General features: G+C 40.9%; 1 protein-coding gene across 3 annotated transcripts in view; it reads right to left on the reverse strand.

Moving 5' to 3' along the window:
* Positions 1-1,447: 1,447 nt before the first annotated feature.
* The window catches only part of tbc1d22b (TBC1 domain family member 22B), a 69,770-nt gene continuing 46,091 nt past the window's right edge, over positions 1,448-25,126 (reverse strand). For all 3 annotated transcript variants that reach the window (XM_062978440.1, XM_008119319.2, XM_062978441.1), the window contains 5 exons: positions 6,118-6,224; positions 4,912-4,987; positions 4,265-4,392; positions 3,891-3,986; positions 1,448-3,384 (listed from right to left, as the gene is read on the reverse strand). In XM_062978440.1, coding sequence (XP_062834510.1) covers positions 3,256-3,384; positions 3,891-3,986; positions 4,265-4,392; positions 4,912-4,987; positions 6,118-6,224 — 536 coding nt within the window. In that variant the 3' untranslated portion in view covers positions 1,448-3,255. The remainder of the gene's footprint in view (positions 3,385-3,890; positions 3,987-4,264; positions 4,393-4,911; positions 4,988-6,117; positions 6,225-25,126) is intronic.

Raw genomic sequence — 25,126 nt, forward strand, 5'->3', positions numbered from 1 at the left:
AAAAACCCAAAAAAAAAACCTTGCCATTTCAGTGTGGATTCTGATTTCTTCTGTGGGGGTATTAATTAGATAATTCCAAAGTGAAGCAGACCATTAGCAATCAATTACAACAAAGCACTGGCAATAAATGCAGATAATTAGGCTCCCAAAAAGTAATTACGTTTGTTCCACTCCAGTGAACTTTTTATTTTCATAGTAATTAACTTAGGGTGGGGGTGAGGAAGTCGGAGTGACCTACTGTGCTCAGCCCAGTCTGCATGAAAAATGGAAAGATGTCCAGTTTCAGCTGCAAGCTCTTCTTGATGGATTTGAAAATAACTTTTGGGTGAAGGTGGCACTAAAACAAGTATGTGTGGGAACAACTCAGGATTTACCATAGCAAACAAGTGACTTGTTTCACATGTTTTATCCTTGTATGCTTTGGTTGGCTAAACCACATTTCCTTCCAGCTCTGGCCACAAACAAGAACAACAAGAACAGCATGTCCTAGCCATGAATCTTAAGATCAAATGAACCATTTCAAGTTACAAGAGCAACTGTTAACTGGACAGTTGTCAACAGATTCATCTCATTTATCAGAAGCCCTTTGGAGACTCCTCCAAAGGGACTCTGTAGCAAAGCTGCCAATGTCACAGAACTGCCTTCTCTGGAAATATGTTTATATGCTGTATTAATTTTTCAGGTCTGCCTGAGGGCCCACTTTGCCTTTTGCTATTTCACATTATTGAAATTAGGTCTGGATCCAGGATTCTTTGTTGAGATTGAACAGACTGCCTCAAGACAGGTGTCAGATCATGGTCTTTGAAAGTCCCACACAACAAAAGCTATGGCTCCAAAAAGTCACTTGATTAGCACTATTTATGCAAATAAATTACTAGGCAAAGGACACAGATTTTCCTCTAATCCATGAAGATATTATCCTGTGACCCAAATCATTTCAGCAACAGGAAAGAGAAGGTATTTTGACATCCACTCTTCCCATATGTCATTTTCTGATCAGCAGACTAAAGCATTTTGTGCCATGTTGTTTATGAACCATATTCCCCCCAAAGCTCTGCTTTTGAGTACCACGATCCTGGATTTTAGGGCACAGTGAACATTTTGAAACCATCATGGGAATTTGGCCCCTCTCCAGATATTGCTGGACTGCATCTCCTATGGCAATGCTGGCAAAGGTTAGGGTAGCTATAATCAACATCTAAGGGGCCTCACATTCTCTGTCCTTATTATATAAACAACAATACATTTAACTACTCATGTACCAATATCTTAAACAACAGCAAGATTAAAATAGTACTTTTCAAAGAGAGACTACTGTAGAAACGAAGTCACCCTGGACTGAAGACCACTATAATGTGAGAAGAATCCAGAAAACAAGTCCTCAAAAGCCTTGTCAAATGACCATAACCTAATAAAATCAGTAAGAAAAAAAGATTGGAAACATATATTTGGTTTTCCTTTTTAATTAGTCATGTTAAACTAATGACCACCAGGTTGCTGTCTCAGAGGAAACAACAAAAGGCACACACACAAAAGAAAATCAAGTCAGAATGCCTGAGAAAACAACTCCAGGTTAGAAAAGCCATTTGGGAAACGCTGCTTGGTGTCTGAATGGCAGCAAGGCTCTTGCCTTGTTGTGCCTCCTGCATCCTCTGGTGCCATCACTACAAGAAAGCTGCTGGACTGCTTTTGATTTCCAGCCCCAAGTGGGAAAACAAAAGGAGGAGCCGGCAGTTTGAAGCCTGATGAAATGAAAAGTCAGCCCAACACAAACTGCAAAATAGCCCAAGGGAGCAAATGTAACCAAAGAGGTCAAGGCTTGGCACTAATGAGACTCCACCTGCTGGCTGGAGTAAACAAAATAAAAACACACTTTTTGTCGTTGTTTGTCAGAAATCACACTGAGACAACAGTGGAGCATGGAGGAAGGGAGTCTGGTACAGAATACAACACATCTTCCTATCTCTCCAGAACAGTTTAGAGCCTTAAAGCAAGAAAGTCATCTTTCTGTCACTGAAGGAAGGCCAAGCAGGGCTGGGAGGAGAGAAAAGCCAAGCAACACAGGCTGGGTTGCATTTCCCATCTCAATTGATGGATACAATAATATAGGTTTAGTCTCAACCACAGATGCCCTACTTGGGGCCAGATGGTTGAAGCTCCAGAGGTCTCTCCATGTGTTTTGCTTTAGAGTGAGGTCTGTCACAACCGAAATGGAATGAAAGTTTTGAGGAAGGGGGAATATTGTGCTAGTGCAGATGTGCAGACAGCTCCAAAACCCTGACAGCCAGGGGAGGCAGGGGCCCATTGTCATTTGTAATCGAGGCAGCCTTTACACGCTTGAGACACACGTTATAAATATAAAATCATATCTGCTACAAACAGAAGACTGATATTGTACATCTTTTACCCATATACACAAGAACACAATATACACATAATTTCTTGGAGGAGTGTCATTGTCACAGAAAGATTTTTATAAGCTCAGTCCTCCCTCTTAAATTCAATTCACACAGCAGGTCGGACAGACAGACAGACAGTCAGCCAATCAACCAACCAATCAACCAACCAACCAACCAACCAATCACAGGAGACTTACTGTCTTGTTCACTTGTGTCATTCCAAACTGTGTGTGGACAAGACAGCCTTTTGAACACATGTGTACCAACCTATGCAGAGACATGCTTCACTGGGTGTAACTGTGTGGAGGTGTGCATGTGTGTGGAGTGTATGTGTCTCTTGTTAACTCTCAAAATGCCACACTTCTTCAGACACGCCGAGTGAAGCTAAGCCCTGAGAGCTTCTTGAGTCCGACGGCACTGCCATTCCCCAGGGCAGAACTCTTTGTAAGGCATCTTCATTGGGGAGTTTGATTAAACAGCGTCTGGGGGGAGGGAATATACAGGCCCAGCTGGGAGTGCATGAGTGTGTCTGTGCTTAAGCGGGTTAACAAGAGGCTGCAAGGCTCAGATGACCCAGGCTGGGGCTTGAAGTGCATTCAGGGGCTCAGTTTATTCGTACATCTTCCCCAACTGAGCTGAGGCCACCATAACAGCATGGGACACTAATGGTGGTTTCAGTGGCACATCCACGCACAGAGTGGCAGGCACACGCAAAAGTTAAGACAGAAGTCCAGTGTGAGCTTTTTACAGCAAAGAGTGGGTTCCTGGTCAGAGTGTCTGAGGACTCAAGTGATGCAATGCCACAGTGATTGGGACTGGGCCAACATGATGGGGCGCAGAGGCAGAACCTTGGTATCTATCGGCGGTAATGATTGGGGGCATCCGCAAACATGTACTTGAGTCTGTAGGCTTCAGCAAGAAGGAGTCCAATCTCTTCATTGCCCCAGTGTATTGTGGGTAGGTTTTGTAACAGCATTAGAAGGCCCTGGAATAAAGAACAAAATTTGGTGCAAAGGTGGCAGTGTGGCTATTGCCGTAAGCAAACAGAATGTACAGATGTCCACAGTTAAGGCAGAAAGCTTAATCCATGCTTAGTTTCATTTAAGTGTGAAATGTGGCCACTAGGAACAAATTTTCACTGATTTGGGGCTAATGGGACAATGATGATTCTGTGTAGTAAATAATATAATATAATATAATATAATATATATATATATATATATAATATAATATTTAAGAATTGGGATCAAAACTTCAAACACATGACATTTAGAACCTATCTTACAGGCATATTTAAGGTCCCATAGTCAGGGACTTATACATGGAAAATAACTGGATCTCTAGATAGTATCATGTTGTTCACCCAGTTACAGGCCAGAGCACTTGCTGCTTATGGTGTGGTCTATTGTCTTATGCTAGACTGACAAATGCCTCAAGCAAGACAATCATACTGTATTTCTTCCTAAACGTAACTGCCGTGTGAAGATTTACCTGGAAGTCCTTTTCATCCAAGATCTCTTTCCGCCACTTAATCAAGAATGCAGCGCAGACATATAAATGGAAATGAGAGAATCCCTCTGGCTCAGACTGAAAAAATAATCCACACTTGAGGTTAGAAAGAATGAATTTGTGTAGCTTGTTCATTTCTTACAGTTTCTACAAGTTTTATGGGGTTTTGTGTGTCTGCATGGGAAAGCACTCACTTGAATATACGGGCAAATGAAAGTTGATTGTACAGCTTGGTCCAATACAGACAATGCAAAATCCCAGCAACAGAGAAGCCATCTGATTAATGTCAGCAATACACATAAAGATGGGGATCTATATCAAGCAAGGCTCCAACAGCAAGACTAAGCAGTCCATACCTGGTAGGTATCCCAAAGGCGAATAGTGCAGCGAAGAGGAAGCTCCCTCATCAGTAAATTGTTCATCCAACGAAAGGCAAACTGCAGGTATTCTACTTCATATTCCCTGAAGTGATTGTGTACCTGTTCTGAAACAGTACATTCGGTTTACACTGCTGAATATAGAGTGTCTCCACTGACAAACCTCATAAGTCATTATCTCAGTAGCATTCTGTTTTTATTTACCTTTTATTTACCAATCACTTGTTCACAATTTACTGTGCTTTTCCAAGCTCCTTGGCTGCTGTTTTAGCATCCAGGGAGCTGCGGGTTTCAGTGGGAATCAGTTTGGTTACATGCATCAGGGGAGAAGAGGTCACTACAAAAATGCTTATATAGTGGCTCTAAAATGTTCCAAATGATGCACTGCACAGGGGCGGTAAACTCTATTGTGAGTCACAGAAGCCATGAAGAACTTAAGATATTTGACACCCTGAATGGATCATCTCCCAGCTGTATGGCTAAATAAAATTTTACAAGCTTTATTTTGGCTGCATGGTACCTTTATACACTTCCCACTCAAAGTCTTTTTCTTTTGTGATTGAGGCGAGGATATGGAAGAACCTGACAAGCTTAAATTCATCTTCAGTAGCTTTAGCCTCACCTACCATCGATACGGCTGACAAGTTCCTCCAGTGCTTTGACCTTCTTTTGGATTCCAGGCTGTGCAAATGTGTAATTGTCCTGTAATACATAATAAATAAGTGAATAAATAATAAACACCCCAACAACCAAAGCCAGTGCATGTGAAGGAAAAATACTCATTTTTTCACCTGCCATTTCTAAAATGTTTCCGTTTTATCAAGTAGAAGTTTTCAAGAATTACTAGAACCCATTATCTCCCCTTTTTCTTTCTTACCCAACTTCTATACCTTTTCGCCTTGTATGTGTATATATTACTAGAACTCAATCCTGGGACCAAATTCATGCAACATGTATCATGAAGTAAGAACTCTAGGGCTGGTGATCATGGAGACCTACTGAATGGGTGCAATTGCCTGACTGTTTCATGGTGATTGGTAAAGGTGATGAAACTTAAACTTTCAGCTATTACTCGTTTTTCTCCCTACTGGTTACATAATCAGATTTAGTCAGGAATTTCTACAAGAGAGGTGCACATGCAAACAAAGATTTCAACTCTCAGATGAACCCCAGCGAACATGGCCAATGTAACGGACTGTGAATGTTGTAATCCAAACTACCTGGAGGGATAGAAGTTCTTTAGCTTTGAACTCTTTTTTCAGAAAAGCCATTTTCAGGTGTCTCTTTAAAATAATGCAAATTCAAAATCAGACGTACACACAATTTGCCTAGCACAGTCTCATAAAAGAAGTATCAGTAAAGAAGATGGATATATTCCACACTATGCCTGCCAGGTGCCAACTGACAAATATTGACAATAATCATTCATCAATGGGTAACTCCATAGCCAAGTTTGCTGGGAGACAATGAGAACTGTAGTCTGATACATTTGGAGGGTACCAGGTTGGAAAACTTAGTGTCCTATTATTACATGCAATCTCTTTAGTCCAATTCTAATGGCCAAATTCAAAAGTAAATATGCTCAGCAAGATACTATTGATCTGAATGAATACATTATGCAAATGTGGAATGAATCATGAAGGACAAGAAAAATATGCAACTGTGCTGAATTGGTATTATTCATATAAGGGACAGAAAGTAGATATTTAAGTGCAATACTTAGATTGCCTGGATGCAGCATTTTTAGTATGGAGCATGACCAAGCCTTTAATTAGTTTCTACCATGGAGGTCCAGAAGGAATAGACAAAGAGACCAAGGAAGCAAAGTCTACCTGTATCCCATCTAGTAGCTTGCTCATACACCAAAAGCTATCTGCTTCAATGCTCCGCATCACATCCTGTGACAGGTTTGTAACATCAAAATTCTCCACATCCTCTTCTGAAAAACAAAAGGCAGAAGAAATTCTGAAGAGTAAGAGATAGGGACAAACTTCCCTATTTTGTAAGAGCAATGGTTCAAGGTGTATTCCCTAGTCGCAGAGATTAAGATATTCCAGGGAGGCCCTGCTCTTGGTCCCGCCACCGTCACAGGCGCGATTGGTGGGGATGAGAAACAGGGCCTTCTCAGTGGTTGCCCCTTGGCTATAGAACTCCGACCCTGGCGAGATTAGATCAGCCCCCTCCCTCCTTTAGAAAGATGGTAAAAACATGGCTGTGGGACAGTGCAATAACAGCAGCAATAGGAAATTTCACCCTGCTGACCAGATCTGGTATGGCTGACTTGTGATGGTTTTAAATAATTTTTTTCATGTGAAGATAACTGATTTTAGTGTTTATTTATATTTATAGTTTATTTTATGTTCTGGCACTGAATGTTTGCCATATATATATTGTGCTCCGCCCTGAGTCCCCTTTGGGGTGAGAAAGGCAGAATATAAATATTTTAAATAAATCAATAAATAAATAGTCTGCCTTTATTCTTTAGACTGCTCTACATGCACTGTGAAAGGTTTGCTATATTCAAATCTGCAAAAATTGAAAGAAAAATACAATTCAGCACTGGTCCAATGGCCTTAGAATTTCGTATTTCATTGTGTTTGTTTAAAAAAAAACAGCAAGGAAATTCTGGTCCATATGACTAAAAATAGGTTTGAATGTGCATGGTTAGATCGCAGAAGGATGATGACCAGAGGTGCATCTACAATGTAGAATTAATGCAGTTTGACACCACCTTAACTGCCATGGGTCAATGCTAGGGAACCTTGGCATTTCTAGTTTGGTGAAGCATCAGCACTCTTTGGCATAGAAGCCTAAAAACCTTTACTCCCATGAACTCATAGCATTGAGCCATGGCAGTTAAAACGTTGCCAAAATACATTGATTCTACAGTATAGATGTACCCTAAAACTTACATTGTTCAAGATCTGAATGCCACACAGAGCTTCTAGTTCTGTCTTGTGAATACCAGTTAAATACAGTATGGAAAAACACACATGTACATTTTGATAAATAGCTAATAAATGCACCCACATTTAGCACAAAATGTTTTTGCTTTTACAATATAGATTACACACTGACCCACTTATGTCTAAGAGTGTAGTAAAACACAGACAATATGGTCTCCAAATGACTATAATACTATTCCTGAAATAACCTAACCTAGGCTTCAAAAATGTGAACAATGTAACATGGAATGCCTCCTTCCTGGGCACAGTGTTAGAGCAGATTGTTGCAAGCACACTGTAGTCACTTTTGGATGACCTGATTTTTCTAAATATATTTTAATTGGGCTTATGAAATGGTTTGCATTGGTTGCTGTTAAATGCCTTTTTCCATGAGAGGGGCTCTGCAAGCACAAGTTTAATGTGTCTTCTTAGTGTCACTCAGTTATTTTCCCCTAGCAACTTATCCTAACTTTCTAGAGTCCCCAAATTAATGATGATAAAATATGCACCAGGTAGTTAGTTAATTTGTCAGAATTTCTTGGGATGGATGTCTGCCCACTGTCACATTCAAAAAACAGGAAGGCCTGCAGCCACAAAAGAAGAAATATCAGATGTGGAGGTAACATGTCACTAGTGCTACGTATTATTAGGCAGACTCATCTGTATTATTTCTTTGAGAAGACAGCACAGAGGAAGGCAGGAGAAAGTGAGAACTTTTTGGTCAGATATTTAGGGTCATAAACAATAACAAAACAGATAGGTTTGAATGGAAAAAAGGAGGAAAAACTATGTTTTGAAAAAGGAGGTAAATGTGGTGGGAGGAAAAATCGTTTGTTAGCTTAGCAGGAGACCACGGCGCTCAGGCAACTGGAGACTTTTAAAATGCCCCTTTCCCGTGGGCCTGTATGGAAGGAAAATATTTCTGGGAGTGGGAGTGCACACTCATCACTAAATTTTCCACTGATGGTTATATTGTAGACTGATTTCTTATTGTACATTACTGTATCATAAATAGTATTATATTATTTGAGGTGAGGATTCTGATTCTAAAATGACCCGGCTTGTTCTTTGCATGACACTTTTCAGAATTGTCCCCAAGACCTTTGGCACATACCCAATATCAGCACTATGCCATTCATTACAAGTTCAAGGTGCGAACTCATGCATGCTTTGTATGTGTGAGAATGAAACCTGTCATTTTCAGCTACTTAACTGAATACTTTTTTGACAAAGACACTTCACAACCCATAAAATGGAGAAGGGGAGGGGGAGAAAATAAATAATATGGTATCACCGTAAAGACTACATTGTATTTTATGAAAATTACTCAAGACTCTGAAAGGATAAAAATGCTGCACATATTAAAACTAAGGACCTTATCACACACACTTCAGAAAATGCCTTTTAAGAAGGCAACCTATGGTTTAAGAAGGCTAGATGGGGACTGGATTCATAATGGATACATATCATCCCCATCACATCCATTTCTCTCCTTTCCGTATCCAAGAAATTAATGTGCTTTTGACTTATCATACAGCCGAGGGATGATTCCTACCAGGGGCGGTTCAACCGGTAGGCAAACTAAGTGGTTGCTGAAGTCGCCATCCTCTGAGGGGTGCAGTTGAGGTGCCTCCAAGTGCCCTAAGTCTAATGAGCAGCTTCTTTTTTTGTCTTTTTCCCCCTCCCCGCTGGGAGGGGAGCACGCCCTCCTGGTGCGCCTCACCTCCCCCCTCCCCCGTGTGTGCGCATGTGTGCATGCATGTGTGCATGCATGCACGCACACCCCGCCTCCTCCTCTTAGACTCGTGGCCGGAGGCAGGCAGGCGAGGAGGGAGGCACGCCCGGAGGGAGAACAAGACAGAACAAGAACAAGACCGTCGACTTTAAGGCCTTCAGCGTGGGCCAGAAGGGCTTGTGCACCCCGCGCAGCGGCAGCCACCACGACATGCTGGATGGCACCAACAGGGACAACGGCAGCGAAGCGACCAGCGACGCCAGCAAGATCTCGGGCTCCGTCGTCAGCTTGCCTGGCGCCGAGCATGAACACCGGGGGACGCCTGGCGTTGCCATCCGCTGTCCACCGGGCGCGGACAATGGCAAGGTAGGGACGCGGCCAGCGCGAGGAGGAGGAGGAGAAGAAGGAGGGGGCAGGGCCGGCTGGGAGTGCGCAGCACCAGGCTGGTAGGCCCCTACGGTGACCCAGCGAAGGCCTTGGCTCTGTGCCTACGATATTTCTGATGCTCCCTCTTTAACACGGAAATTGAATTCAAGTGGTCAAAAAAGCAGTTTTGGTTCTATGTATTGTCAAGGCTTTCATGGTTGGAATCACTGGGTTGCTGTGATTTTTCTGGGTGGTATGGCCATGTTCCAGAAGCATTCTCTCCTGACATTTCGCCCACATCTATGGCAGGCATCCTCAGAGGTTGTGAGGCATATTGGACACTAGGAAAGTGAGGTTTATATGTCTGTGGAAGGTTTATATGTCTGTGGAGAAAGAACTCTTGTCTGAGGCAAGTGTAAATGTTGCAATTGGCCACCTTGATTAGCATCAAATAGCCTTGCAGCTTCAAGGCCTGGCTGCTTCCTGCCTGGCGGAATCCTGTTAGCTGGCCCGGATTATTTCCTCTCTGGAATTCCCTTTTTTAAGTGTTTCTCTCAATTTACTGTCCTGATTATAGAGCTTTTTAAAATACTGGTAGCCAGATTTTGTTCATTTTCATGGTTTGCTCCTTTCTGTAGAGGATGCCCAAGCAATAAGCAGCCAGACCTCACAAAGCCTGACTGATTCCTGTCTGAGGAAATCCTTTGTTGGGTGGTGTTAACTGGCCCTGAATGTTTCCTGTCTGGAATTCCCTTGTTTTGAGAGTGTTGTTCTTTATTTACTGTCCTGATTTTAGAGTTTTATTATACCGGGAGCCAGATTCCCTTTTGGTGGCCTTTTAATTCCTATAGATTCCTAAGGACCCTCTGGGCTCTTCCACACAGCCATATAACACAGAATATCAAAGCAGAATAACCCACAATATCTGCTTTGAACTGGGTTATCTGAGTCCACAATGCCCTATAGCCCAGTTTGGTGCTAAATTCGCAAATATACTAATTCCTACATAACATTACCATGTATTTAACTGCTTTTTCTGTTGATTTGTTGTAAAACATGATGTTTTGGTGCTTAATTTGTAAAATCATAATGTAATTTGATGTTTAATAGGCTTTCCTTAATCCCTCCTTATTATCCAACATTTTCACTTATCCAGCACTTTTATTTTTCAGTTATTGGTTTGGGGAGGGGGTGCCAAAATTCTGTTTGCTTACACTTGAAAATTACCTAGGGCCGGCCTGATTCCTACCAATCTGTTCAATGTTCGCATATGTCACTGTCTTCCATGTTGTATTGCACAACTCTGTTATTTTGTACCAACTGACAAACATTAAACCATTTTTTGTTCCTACAGAGTTGTAAAGAGGTAGAGGAGGAAGAAGAGGGGGAGGAGGTTCTCAAGGGAGGGCCCGTAGTGGGAACGGAAGGAAAGAATTAGAAGAGACCCTCAAAGGACATCCAGTTGAACCCTGTACAGCTAGGCAGGAAGACACAGTCAAAGCTCACCCAACAGACAGCCTCAGTTCAGTTCCTCCATAGAGATTTAATCACTAGAGAAGTGGAATGCTGGTGCTGTTCAAGTGTAGGTACTTTTATAACTTCTATAATTTTCACAATTTGTTGATTGACTTGCGGTAATTATCACTAAAATTGATGTTTCTAATTAACAAAATAACATCTGTTGAAAATGATGTTTGCGATTAATCACGTGGAGCGGATATAGAGGAAATGACACACAACTGTAGTACATAAGAAACGTAAAGAAAGAAAATCCAAACCTCATTTACACAGTAAAGATTATATGAAAATTATAAATAATACAAATATTATTTCATATAAATTTTAATATATATTATATGAAATTTTTATAGGGATTAGTTTAACCTCGGGTTGCACATAAAATTGAATTATTGTTTGGTAAAAGGCTGCATGTCTACTGATTAATCAAGACTTGTTACTCCCCTACCTCTAAGCCTTGCTTGACCCATTTGTGCAAGTATCTCTTGCTTCTTCTTGTGCCAGGATGTACTTGACAACCTTATGAGAGGCTGCTGAGGAATACAAATCTGGCCACTCTCTGCCTCTCTCCATGGCAGCTGTTTTGCTAATGGATATCAGAGTGTCCCTATGAAGAGCTGCTTTGGCTGGTAGCACTGAACAGGAGGTTACGCTTCCCTCATGCTTCTTTTTCAAAGCCAAGGACAAGCCATTCAAACCTCCTACAGTGTTAAGAGGTACTGCTGAGCAACTGGCCCAGTTCAAGGGATTGAGGGCTCAGAGCCCAGGAAGGACAGCTGCTCTGCAGGCACCAAACTCTACAAGCTGAATTCAGGAAGGATCGCCCAAAGTCTACTTGGAACTGTAGTTCCTTCAATCAGTTTGCTGCCCTGGAGATTTGTTAAACCTCCATTTCAAAACCAAACTTCTCACAAAATGACGTATATTCACTGATCCTTTTATGTAAGCTGCCCTCGTGGCTGCCCCCTAAGTGCATTTGAATGAAACATTTTACAAAAGAATGATTCAGTAGTTAAACTGTAGAATTGGCATGTATTTCCAGACTTGTGTGAGCCTTACTGAGTCAGAAACATCATATTGTATGTACAAAAGCCAAGCAAAACATGAAGGGAGAAGACCCACAAAAAGGAGTGTCACATGGCCCCTCAAAGGCAGATATTGAGGTTCTTTGAATCTCACTGAGCAGCGATGTTATAGAAGGGGGTATTAATCTCTTTTTTTCTCTGCTGATTTTGTAATCTAAACCATCTCTACTCCAAGCCACTGTTCACCTTGCTGGAAGGTAAACACAGGTACTTTTATTCCTCTTGTCCCTGCAGAGTTAACATCAGAGTCCTCCTAGTTAACTTTTAAGTAAAAATATAAACACTGGGAGATCTTGTCTTGGGTTTTCTGCATAATATGTAGTTTGGCCCTAAGCAAAAGGGCTAATCACAGCATATGGCTCTTAAGGATGTTTTTGTCAACCAAGGAATTAATCTTCTGCAAATGTTCTGGGTCAAACTAAGCACACAGTTCACAGCATTACTATGCAAGGTGAGGTGCTAGAGAGATGCATGGTGATATAATAATACAATTCCTTATTTGCAATGTACCACTTTCAGCACAGCTTTAAGAACAATGTTATCTGGATTCTTGGAACAATACCCAATTCATACTGAGAACGATTCACGTTTAATTTCTTAAATTTGGGTACCAGAAGTGTTCAAATATAAATTTGCAAAATATTAAGGACATATAAATACAGCCCATAGTGGTGTGATATAGGGATAACTGCCAAACAGACCTACATTAAAATGGGATTAGACAAACTCATGGAAATTAACAATGGATACTAGACACGATTGCTTTACATCCCCCCCCAGTAACAGAAGTCTCAGCAACAGGTGGTGATGTATATAAGTGGGAAAGTGCTGTTGCACTCGGTCCTGCTTATTTCCCCACAGTAGTTTGGTTGCCCATTACAGCAAGAGACTTTGAAAGGCAATTGAAGTGATCCAGCACTTATATGCTCATTTGTTTGCTGTAACATAATGCAACTATGTAGACCATTCACAATCAATGCTTTTTGCATGTGTATTTATTCCAAGCTAAACTTTGGTAATCTATGTGCATGGATAAAACTGCAGATAAAAATATGCATTTATTATCAGCAAGTTTGTTAGAACTAATTCCCATAAGCAAATTGAAATACTCAGTGAAACTGGCCTCAGTTTGTTACGGCATAAATAAACAGTTGTGTTAATGATGGAAGAAGTCATGTATGAACTGCACCACTGTGTTTACTTGGGTCCTGCCAGCTATTTGGAACTTAAAGGATTAACCTTCTGTGGCTGGAAGGCCTCCAGCTTTATCTTCACCCTCAAACTCCTACTTCTTGTAGACACCAACTTCTCAGCTCAGGAGGAAAGACATCACAGAACAGCAGGGAGGCACCAGTGCTACAGAAGCCCAGCAGCAAGCAGAATATGAGGAACATTAGGGTAATGGAGATGGCAGCAGGAGTCTATAAGGCAACGACAATCAGGGAAAGAGATAGGAGATGATCCCAGGCAGCCACCTTCAAACTTTGAAATGCACACTGTTACCAACACTAATTGTGACTTCATGAAAAGCCTCCACAGACTTGCAGGAGCATAATCGCTCTTGAACAGTTTCTTAACCATCAAAGTTCTGAAAGTTAAATCTAGCTCAAAGCAATTAGCATCTCTAGCTATGAAGAACTGTCCCTTCATAAAGAGATGTCTCGGCTCCCCACATTAAACCTGTAAGGAAAGAATCATTCCTTGCACCAAGTCTCGAGCTTCAGAGGAATTTCATAGTAACTGATTCTTTAAAAGAGAAACCATTGTCTATGAAGAGAGGTGAGGCAGGGAAGGAATCTTTTTCTGAATCCCACCACTGCCTCCAACTGAGGAGAACTGTGCACGCGTATGAGAGGGAGGGGTGGAGGATGTGTGAATGTATGACAGGGAGGATTTAGTGGATAAGGAAGGATAACGGAACTGATTGGGTTTAAATGAGTAAAGATGGTAACTTATATAGAAAAGTACGGTAACTTATATAGATAGGTACGGTAACTGCCACCAACGTGAGGTAACAGGCTTACGGAAAGGCAAGGAGACTTATCTTTATGAACAATAACAAAATTCAAGTTTATTTTTGGTACATAAGCGTATGGTTTCAATCAGTAAACGTTCCGGATCTTAAGTTACAATGTAGTCTTTCTTGAATGGATATTTCTTAAATAACTTCTCTTCAAAACAGTATACTAAACTCCCCTGGTCAACTTATATTCCCAGCCTTTCCCCTGAGTGACCATAAGTTGCTGTCCTTAGCTGATTTCCACAGCTCCTAATCTTTTCAAAACCTAACCGCAACTGTCCTTTTTAAACCCTCACAGCAACTGAACTTTTAAAAGGGAATATGCTCTAACTGTCATCTTAGCCACGCCCCTTTTCTCCCAAGGGAAGCTGTGTTACCATGGCAACCTACCAAATGCTGCTTCCAGCTAGTTTCCATGTTAGGCTTTTCCTTGCTAATATATAACTCTTTTTTTCTTTAACAAACAAATAAATAAAATCATATCAATAATCTGTTTAACACACAACTTCTCTACACCTCCCCCCTTAGAAAGATTATTTTTGCCTTTTCTATGCCTAGAATGGGCAAAAATAATTAATAAATACATATATACATACACAACAGTATTCCTGAAATAAAACACAAAGTTAGATACAATACATAAATCATAAAATACAAACCTTCACTGTTGCATATACACATAACATGTCCATATCTTACCATACAGTTATGACATTGTCACCATTCAACATACAAACCATAAACGTATTGGTCATCTTTCCCATTGTTAAGATTCACAACCTCAAATCAAAAGACATTTTTAAAATACATTTTCCATAAATCATATTTGTAACAGTTTAATTTTCATTCAGGGTTATTCCCCAAGTCTTTATTTATACACTGGACTAAACATCTTCTGATACTCAGCACATTCAACAGGGATCTTCCTCATGCCACCTGGCACAGTTCATCGATGTTTCACTCTGCGGAGCATTCCAGAGGTTAACATGTTGTTGGGGATAATTACACTCATCCTTCCCAGCAACACAATGAAGTCTCTCTGTCCCAAAATGTCTTTTTGCGAAACTTCCAAGAGTCATTTAAGAAGTCCTGCGAAACATAGTCCAAGCATTTTTGTAGAATCTTGAAAGTAAACTGTTGATGGTTAAAACTACCAATCCCCATCACGTCAGGGTCTTTACCACTCTCTCCATCGAAAAATAACCTCCGCTTGCTTCTTGGTTTGGCTGACCTGTCATAGTAGCTCTTCTATCTCTGCTGGGCTACAGCTAGATGTTCTTGTGCGATGTCTCTTGCCACTCTCATTGTTGACTGAAGATCGGTCAAATATTCAGCCACTGGAACTGTATCAGCTTCCCGTCCAAAGAACATATCAGATGAGATGACTTTGGCCCCTGCAAACTTCTGCTGAGCTTCATTGGACTCCACTACTGATATCTTGCTCCCTGTCTCTATTCTGTTAATGGGTCTGTCACCAATAGGCCGGATGCTGGAGATGGCAATGTCTGTCTCTTCTTCCCCTTTGTCCATCCCCCAAGAGGAGTTGTCTGTCTCCCACTGTGAGCTGAAGGCATCGCCTAATGAAAAAGGATTATCTTTGTACTTTGGTGGTCCAGATGTGAAGCTTCCAATGTCTTCAAAGAGATCTAGCTGGGACCGTGTGGACTTTGTAGTCACTGGCGTTTCTTGTTCTATCACTTGCATCTTAGAGAGGACAGAGTGAGAAATAGAGCTCCTGGACACCAAGCCCATGTCCAACCGCTCTGCCTGTTGCTCCTTCAGTTTCTCAGCCACCTGTGCTTGCCTTTCAATTTCAGTGAAACTCTGACTATGTATTTCTGACCTTTCTTCTGATTTCAAACTTTTGCTTTCTCTGTAAAGCACACCATCTTTTGTGACAAATTTATTGGGTAGTTCTTCTGCTGAATCTGGTAAATTTTTGGCTTGCTTAAACAAAGGCTTCAGGGATTCATCTTCCTCCTGAGCTTGTTTAATTTCTTGCACTCCCCCTGTTTTACTAACAATTTCAATAATGGCGGAACTGGATTCTGGACCCTGTTCAGATTCTGGTTGAATAGGTAAGCACACTGCTTCCTGAATAGGGCTTCTGTTGTAATCTTCCTTCTCCTCACACAACTTTTTCCAGTTCTTAACTTGTCTAGCTAGGTCATTGCCGATTAAACATTCATGAGGGATATCTGAGCTAATTGCAAAGTCCCAGATCCCTTTCCATCCATTGTATTCAATTGGGAGAGATACTACCTCAGCTGGTACAGCTGGTCCCAAACCCTTTAGATTTATCTCAGAGGTGGGCTTTTGATATTTCTGAGGTACCGATTGTGGGTGGATAACACACACCTGGGATCCTGTATCCCTCCAACCTTGTTTTTGTTGGTTCACAATAGTGACAGGCTCAAAATAATCTTCAGAAAAATCATCGGATAAAATAAATAAACATTGTTTCTCCTTAGGGACAGTCTCAGTACTTCTTAGAAACTTAATATCACCATTAAGAGTATTTTCTTTGGGCTCTTTATTCATAAAGAAGGATGTTTTATCTCTTCTTAAAAGAGGACATTGGTATTTTAGATGATCAGACTTCCCACACTGATAGCACCTTGCTTTTACCTCAGGTTTGGTCTGATTAATTACCTCAGGCCTCCTGTAGGCGGTGTTTTCTATGGCAGGCGTCTTTTTGTATTGTGTGTGTGTTTGATAATTGTAAAATGGCGGTTTATTCTGCCTTCTCTCACTTAGTCCCTCATCGTTCCTAAATCCTTCCCTCAGAGTGATTAATTGGTCTGTCATTGAAGCCGCTTCATTGGCAGTTGATGGCTTTCTGTCTTGAACTAACCACCGATAATCTGAGGGCACTAATTGAAACAGTTGTTCCAACTTAATTAATTCCCTCAGCTGTTGAAAAGTTTCCACTTCTGAGGTTCTGAGCCAACTATCAAATAATTGAGCCTGTTTTGAAGCTACTTGTGCGAAGCTTTGGTGCTTTTCTTTCCTCAGAGATCTGAATTTTAAACGATAAAACTCAGGTGTGAGTTGCAATTTCTGTTGTACCTGCTTTTTAAAGAAATTATAATCTCTGTGTGACTCTTCAGGTACATCACCATATATTTCTAACAATTTCCCACAAATTTGGGGTCTTAAATAAAGCATCCATTTTCCCTCATCAATTTCAAAATCTCTGCAGCACCTCTCAAAAGAAATCAAAAACTTTTCCACATCATCATCTTTATTAAACTTTGGGAATCTCTTCAGAAGTAGATCAGACGCTTCAGTCCTACCATTCCCTTCTTGGTTAATAATGTGTGGTTGAGACAGTGCCAATTTCTCTTTTTCCAATTCCAATTCCCTCATTCTCAACTCTCTCTCCTTTTCCTCAGTCTGACTGGCTTTTTGTAATTCCATTCGTTTCAGTTCTATTTCTTTTTCCTTCTGCAGTTGCCATCGTTTTTCCTCCCATTCTCTCTCTCTTTGCTTATCCTCCCTTTCTCTTTGCTTATCCTCCAATTCTAATTTTCTCAATTCAATTTTATATTTAAGGGTTTCCCTTGTCTCAGGGGTTTGCTCAGAGTCCAAACTATCTCCTTGGTATTCACTAGCCTCTCCTGCTAATTTCTTTTGTAGTCTAGTAGCCATTTTCCTTAAATTTTACCTCACGATTTCTTACTATGCGGTCTCAAGGCACTTAGTTTGAGATGTTAAACGTATCCCGCCGCTTGCCACCAATTGAAGAGAGGTGAGGCAGGGAAGGAATCTTTTTCTGAATCCCACCACTGCCTCCAACTGAGGAGAACTGTGCACGCGTATGAGAGGGAGGGGTGGAGGATGTGTGAATGTATGACAGGGAGGATTTAGTGGATAAGGAAGGATAACGGAACTGATTGGGTTTAAATGAGTAAAGATGGTAACTTATATAGAAAAGTACGGTAACTTATATAGATAGGTACGGTAACTGCCACCAACGTGAGGTAACAGGCTTACGGAAAGGCAAGGAGACTTATCTTTATGAACAATAACAAAATTCAAGTTTATTTTTGGTACATAAGCGTATGGTTTCAATCAGTAAACGTTCCAGATCTTAAGTTACAATGTAGTCTTTCTTGAATGGATATTTCTTAAATAACTTCTCTTCAAAACAGTATACTAAACTCCCCTGGTCAACTTATATTCCCAGCCTTTCCCCTGAGTGACCATAAGTTGCTGTCCTTAGCTGATTTCCACAGCTCCTAATCTTTTCAAAACCTAACCGCAACTGTCCTTTTTAAACCCTCACAGCAACTGAACTTTTAAAAGGGAATATGCTCTAACTGTCATCTTAGCCACGCCCCTTTTCTCCCAAGGGAAGCTGTGTTACCATGGCAACCTACCAAATGCTGCTTCCAGCTAGTTTCCATGTTAGGCTTTTCCTTGCTAATATATAACTCTTTTTTTCTTTAACAAACAAATAAATAAAATCATATCAATAATCTGTTTAACACACAACTTCTCTACAGTCTAGTTTTCCTGTCACCAGTTAATTCAAAAGTCAGCAGGAGAGAGAGCCCGTATTCATAGGGGAAAAGGTAACTCCAGAAGCAAAAAAAGAGAAAAGGCTACTGATATATGTGAAGGATTGTAGCTTCCATCATTTTGATATACTGGCAGGGGATGATGAACATCACCGCCCAACATATCTCAAGAACTCCAGGTTAGAAGCAGCTCATTTCAGGAATAGTCAATATGAAAGAGAAGCAGTAAGGTCTCCCTGAATCATTATTATGGAACTTTCTATTGTTCAAAGGTATTGTTTATAATAGTCTAAACTGATTATTCTGATTATTCTAAGATGAAATACAGCTGCACAAGTAATTATAAATAATATTTTGCAAATTGTGGCTTTCATTCTTGATATCACCATATGATTTCTTTCATAGTTCATATTTTTACTTTATGGAACCAAGGAATTGTAATTGACACATGAGCAAACAATATGGAGGATGGCTTCCCCATCTCAGGGACACAGTTTCACTTTTAAAATTTCATTTGAAATACTGTGATCATAACAGATCACAGTTCCACTCATATATTGTATAACAAATCTGAAAGAAACTCAGCTACAAAAAGGCTATAAAAATAAATTTAAGAAAAGTCTATTTTCCTTAAAGAGGTTTTCCAGTAAGTATGCTGAGATTAAAAGCTAAACAAAATGTCCAATACCAAAACTCAACATTTTTATTTATAACAGTAGTCTTCTCTAAGGATTCTCTGAAGGGCTAATGATACTGAGTAACGCCAAGAAAGCACTATTTTTATGGCCTGGCCTACTTCACAGAGTTCTAAGTATTGGGGGGAGGGGGGAGAGATTTATCTACATTTTCTTGAGCAAATGTGAGGAAATACAATGATATAACTGTAGCTAATGAATAATTAAGTGATAAATAATAAATAGGTTGGTGAGATACTTAAATCTGGCCACTGTTGTGCTTATGTAATAAAGACAAATTTTGCAATAGATAGTTTCTTTCTATACAATTTTCCCTACTCCCATGAGAGGCAATGGATGCAAACAGCATTGCAAATACGAGCCCAGAGTCCTGGCAAAAGAACAGCTTTGGAAAATTATCTCTTGAGCATATTGCTCAACACAAACATCTGTTCTGGAAGAACCTTAGACAGGTCCCAGAAAAAGAACCTAGATATTCAACATATGGCTTCAACAGAAACGGAAAGGCAGCCAACAGCTTTGCAGCAGGCACTCGGGACTGGCATGAAGAAGAACGAACATAGCTATGATTGACACCACAGCGCAGGGCACTTTGGAAGCAGGTTAGAAGAGAATTAATGGCTTGCTATGCAGGCAGTGATGGGGAGAAAAAAAGATCTTTGGACTGGCATTCAACCAACGAAGTAGGAGATTGCATTGGAAACCAGCCAACAGGGTAAATTTTCACTAAAATTGGAGTCCAGCTCATGGCTCTCTCTGCAGCTGCTGTCTAAAGCATTTAGGACACTAGCAATGGAAGGTTGTACATTGTTCTGCCTTACCAGGAAAGCAACCGCTATTCATTTTTACTGTGACAGTACATTGCAAAAATCTTACTGGTGTAGATTTTGGCATAGAATCTGAATTTAAACTGAGACAATTGTATATGAAGTGAGACAACTATACAGGGACACAAATTACCACCAGAGACCTATCCACTTATACCAGCGTTGGGTACTGTAAGCCTATGGTTCCCAGTGAGGTGCCTACAGATGCCGCCAGAGCTGTGGATGATTATCTTCTCCTTATCCAAGGGCATTTTCTCCTTCCATCTTGTAGCTGTTTGTGAAGCACTTGCACCTTTACTACCTGAGATGCCTGATTCTTCTCCTACTTAATAGGTTTAATTGCACTTAATAGATGGTGGGAAAGAGACTTAGGGTACACCTGCACTGTAGAATTAATACAGTTTGACACCACTTTAACTGCCATGGCTAAATGCTATGAAATCACGGGAATTGTAGTTTTTACAAGGTCTTTAGCCTTCTCTGCCAGAGTGCCGGTGCCTCACCAAATTACAAATCTCAGGATTCCATAGCATTGAACCATGGCAATTAAAGTGACATCAAATTGAATTCATTCTATAGTGGTATGCTTTATAGTAGTCATATCTTGACATTTGCAGTTTTGATTTTTGTTTTGATTTAAAATGTTCACCAATGTGTCTCTATGGCCAATTTCCTCCAGTCATGCTGGATTAATCTGGAGATTTCAAGAGAGAATGCCTCTCTAGAAATTTCTAGGTCCTCCAATGTAGTTCTATGTTCAGCTTCAAGTGGAAGTTGAAGTTCTAGTACAGAGTTGTACTAGAAGACCTAGAAATCCTTAGAGAGATGTTCTCTCAGGTAAAAAAAAATCAGTTTCTTCATACATGCTTTTTTACTTTTATAGGGATGCTGTGCCCCTAATCCCAGTGAATGTGGAATGCTGACTGTATGTGCTTGGTGTGTGGTATGTATACATATACATATACATACATACACATACAAAACTACTGCAACTTGGCACGTTGAATCATTGCACAAATCAATGGGGAGGGGAAGGGAGGGATAAGTGAGGAGCAGCAAGGAGTGACATGCATGCATCTCAAAATGCAATTACTCTGTGAGTACACTTGCATGCATATGTATATCTCAATGAATGGATAGATGTATGAACATGAGGAAGAATATATAGGTGACTAGCTGTGCCCGGCCACGCGTTGCTGTGGCGTTGTCTGGTGGTGTTGGTGAGAACTTGTTGAGGTAGTGGTGGTACTGAATGTCTGTTGTATGGTTGTCTTTATGTTTAGTATGCATTTGGTTATTTGTGTACTGTGAAAGTGGTGAGGATAGAGGGGGTCTATGTCCCTGTGTAGTATTGTATAAGGAGCCCCGGTGGCGAAGTGCGTTAAAGCACTGAGCTGGAGACCAAAAGGTCCCTGGTTCAAACCCCAGGAGCGGCGTGAGCGGCTGCTGTTAGTTCCAGCTCCTGCCAACCTAACAGTTCAAAAACATGCAAATGTGAGTAGATTAATAGGTACCACTCCGGCGGGAAAGTAAGGGCGCTCCATGCAGTCATGCCGGCCACATGACCTTAGAGGTGTCTACGGACAACGTCGGCTCTTCGGCTTAGAAATGGAGATGAGCACCAGGCCCCAGAGTCAGACATGACTGGACTTAACGTCAGGGGGAAACCTTTACCTTTACCTTTAGTATTGTATAGTATTTATACGTTGTCCATGTGTTGTGAAAGCTTGGGTTGTGTCCAGCTGCATAGTAGAAAGGGTTGGGCTGGATGGCCCCTAGGAGTCTCTCCAAACTCTTGGATTCTATGCTTCTATTATTATTATTATTATTATTATTATTATTATTATTATTATTATTATTATCATCTTCTTCATCATCATCATTATTATGTAGAGGCTGGATGGCCATCTGTCAGGAGCGCTTGGATTGTGTCCTCCTGCATGGTAGAAGGAAGTTGATCTGGATGATCCTTAAGGGTCATTCCAAACCTTAGGATTGTATGATGTTGTTATTATTATTAGTAGTAGTAGTATTAGTATTGAGAGGCTGGGTGGCCATCTGTTGGGAGTGCTTGGATTGTGTCCTCCATGGCAGAGTTGAGTTGGAGTGGATGGCCTTTAGGTGTGTCTCCTAACTGTCTGATGCTATGATTCGATGTGTGTTATTATTGTGCAGATATTGGATGGCCATCTGTCAGGAGTGGTTGGATTGTGTCCTCCTGCATGATATAAGGAAGTTGAACTGGATGATCCTTAGGGGTATCTGCTAACCTTAGGATTGTACAATATTCTTATTCTTATTCTTATTGAGAGGCTGGGTGGCCATCTGTTGGGCGTGCTTGGATTGTGTCCTCCATGGCAGAATTGGGTTGTTCTGGATTACCACAGTAATTATTTCATATTACAGTAGAATCTCACTTATCCAACATTCACTTATCCAAAGTTCTGGATTATCCAACGCAGTCTGCCTTTTAGTAGTCAATGTTTTGTAGTCAGTGTTTTCAATTCATTGTGATATTTTGGTGCTAAATTTGTAAATCCAGTAATTACAACATAGCATTACTGAGTATTGAACTACATTTTCTGTCAGATTTGTTGTATAACATGATATTTGGTGCTTAATTTGTATAATCATTACCTAATTTGATGTTTAATAGGCTTTTTCTGAATCTCTTCTTATTATCCAACATATTCACTTATCCAACGTTCTGCCGGCCTGTTTATGTTGGATAAGTGAGACTCTACTGTATATTTATAATCTTATATCTGCTTAGAACTGGATTATATGAGGCCCCTTCTACACAGCTGTATAAAATGCACACTGAAGTGAATTATCTGGCAGTGTGGACTCAAGATAATCCAGTTCAAAGCAGATAATATAAGATTATAAATGGGTAATATAGCTGTGTGGAAGGGCCTTGAGTCTACACTGCCATTTAATCCAGTTAAAATCAGATAATCTATGGAAAATGCCTAAGTGAGGCCTAACTGTGCCTGTCTCGTGAGCTGAGTAGGTTGCTAGGAAACCAAGTGGGCGGAGCTTAGCACTCTAACTGGCAGCAATTGGATAAAAACAATTATTACTCTCTCTCTAATTAGGACTTTATTTTTCTTTTCTTTTTGTTGTATCAACCTAGTGCCGTGGATGATGGGTTGTGTTGTCAAATTTTGAGGTTGGGGGGCCTGTACTTTTGTTGTTTTGTCCACTGCCCTGATGCCATTACTCTTTTATATATATAGATGATTCAGGTTGGGAAGGGACAGGTTGGGTAGGAGATAAACTGAGTGATACTGATAAAGAGAAGAAAGAAGAGAAAAAAGTTTCTGCAAATTCAATATTTTTGTTACAGCAGGGTTTAGCCTCTATTCTACCTTTTACAAAGATCCTAGTAAACATTATAATAATAGACTAGCATGTCAAAAAACAAGGGTGGAAGAGTAAAGAAAACATTCCAGAGCCTAACTTAGTAAATGTAGGATCTAAATGAACAAACCATAGGAAGGAACGATGAGGGCAAGCAAACAATGGGAGGTAGTGTCTAAAACATACAGTGAAGGATCACAGTGTTCTTTAACTGCCAGACAAAGAGCTCAATCAATATAAAGCCTTCCTCTTTATACGTAGTAATCTTCATTGTTCACAGTATTTATGTTCCTTCTTTCATAGCTTCACATCATGCATTATATTATCATTTCCAGCTTATGGAAGCAGACCCAAAGCTATCAAGCAAAATTATAGGATCAGTAACCAGGTGGCAAAAATTCAATGAATACTGTGATTGTTTTAAAAGGCCAGCAAATTATCCCCTTCTGTCATGTGACCCCTTTCAAAAGGTTCTGGACAATGTCCGATATCCTGCCTATTATCCATGTAATGCGCAATTACCACAGAAAAGCTAGAGTTATACTAAACTGTTACACTGCATGAAAATGTGGCTACTGCTGGCACGCTGTTGGTACTTAAGGGTTGCTTGTTTGTGGTAGACAGTGCCTTTAAGTAATATTCTGAAAAGTGCAACCACGTGTTCAATAGTATTTCTGCCGCTATAAAACAACAACAGGATTCCAGCCAATGATCAGCAACAGTAGCATCACTAGGGTTGGTGTCACTCAGTTCTGGGAAGAGAGGCAGCTGCTAGAAGCCAAAACCCCACACAGCTCTGGGGTCTGGGAAATCACACACACCCCTCGCTGCCAAGCCCAACCAGTGGCCTGCTGCCTTCCCCAGAGCAGCTCCACCACGGGTTGGCTGAATGCTACCAGCCAGAGAAGAACTTCAGTGGGATGAACATCTTGCAGGAAAAAAGGCAAGATGTTCATCCCACTTCCCTCCTGCCATCATTTCAGCAGCAGGCAACCTACCACCTGCTTTCATTTGAAAAATGACACAGAATGGGTTTGGTGCCTGATTTGGCCCTGGGGCTGCAGAAGGAAAGGGAGCCTTGACTTCAGGGTGGGGTGCTGGTGGATAGGTCTGTTGGAGAGCAGGGAGAAAGGGGAGACATTCCTCCGCCACCCGCTCTTGCCACCTGCAGCAGATGGAAGGTCAGGACAAGCATCCCCTCTATGCAGCACAGCCATTTTGGTGTCATCTCCCTTCTGATGATGTCACCCAGGGAGTTCCACCACCCTTCTGACCGCACTGACCAAAAAGATAATGGAGGCTAACAAGTTTTTTTTGAAGTTATTGATGTTCCACCAATATGCTTATATACAAATATGCCTAACTTGCTTTTGCCAGGAAACACCATTTATGTTATACAATTTGTACATATTACTTTAAGGCAAGCTAATTTCCCCCCAATTCACTACTTAACAAGTCTGCTGACTTATAACCTTTGTTAGCATGCAGAAGTTCTACCTGTTGCGCTTGTTCTATTTGTTTAAGTTATTTCTTACTTATAGTGAACTTTTTGTGGGCCTTGGCAAAATCTTTTCAGAGGGGGGTTGGCCTTCCTTTCCTTTGAGGTTGAGAGAGTGTGTCTTGCCCAAGGTCACCCAGTGGGTTTCCATGGCTGAATGGAGATTCAAACACTAGTCTCCCAGTTCAACACTCAAATCCTTACTCCATACTGGCTCTCACTTAGCAAATCTGCAAATAATTTCTGGCAGCATGCAGGAGCTCCAC

Source organism: Anolis carolinensis, chromosome 4 (assembly GCF_035594765.1).
Source record: "Anolis carolinensis isolate JA03-04 chromosome 4, rAnoCar3.1.pri, whole genome shotgun sequence".
Classification (NCBI taxonomy): Eukaryota; Metazoa; Chordata; class Lepidosauria; order Squamata; family Dactyloidae; genus Anolis; species Anolis carolinensis.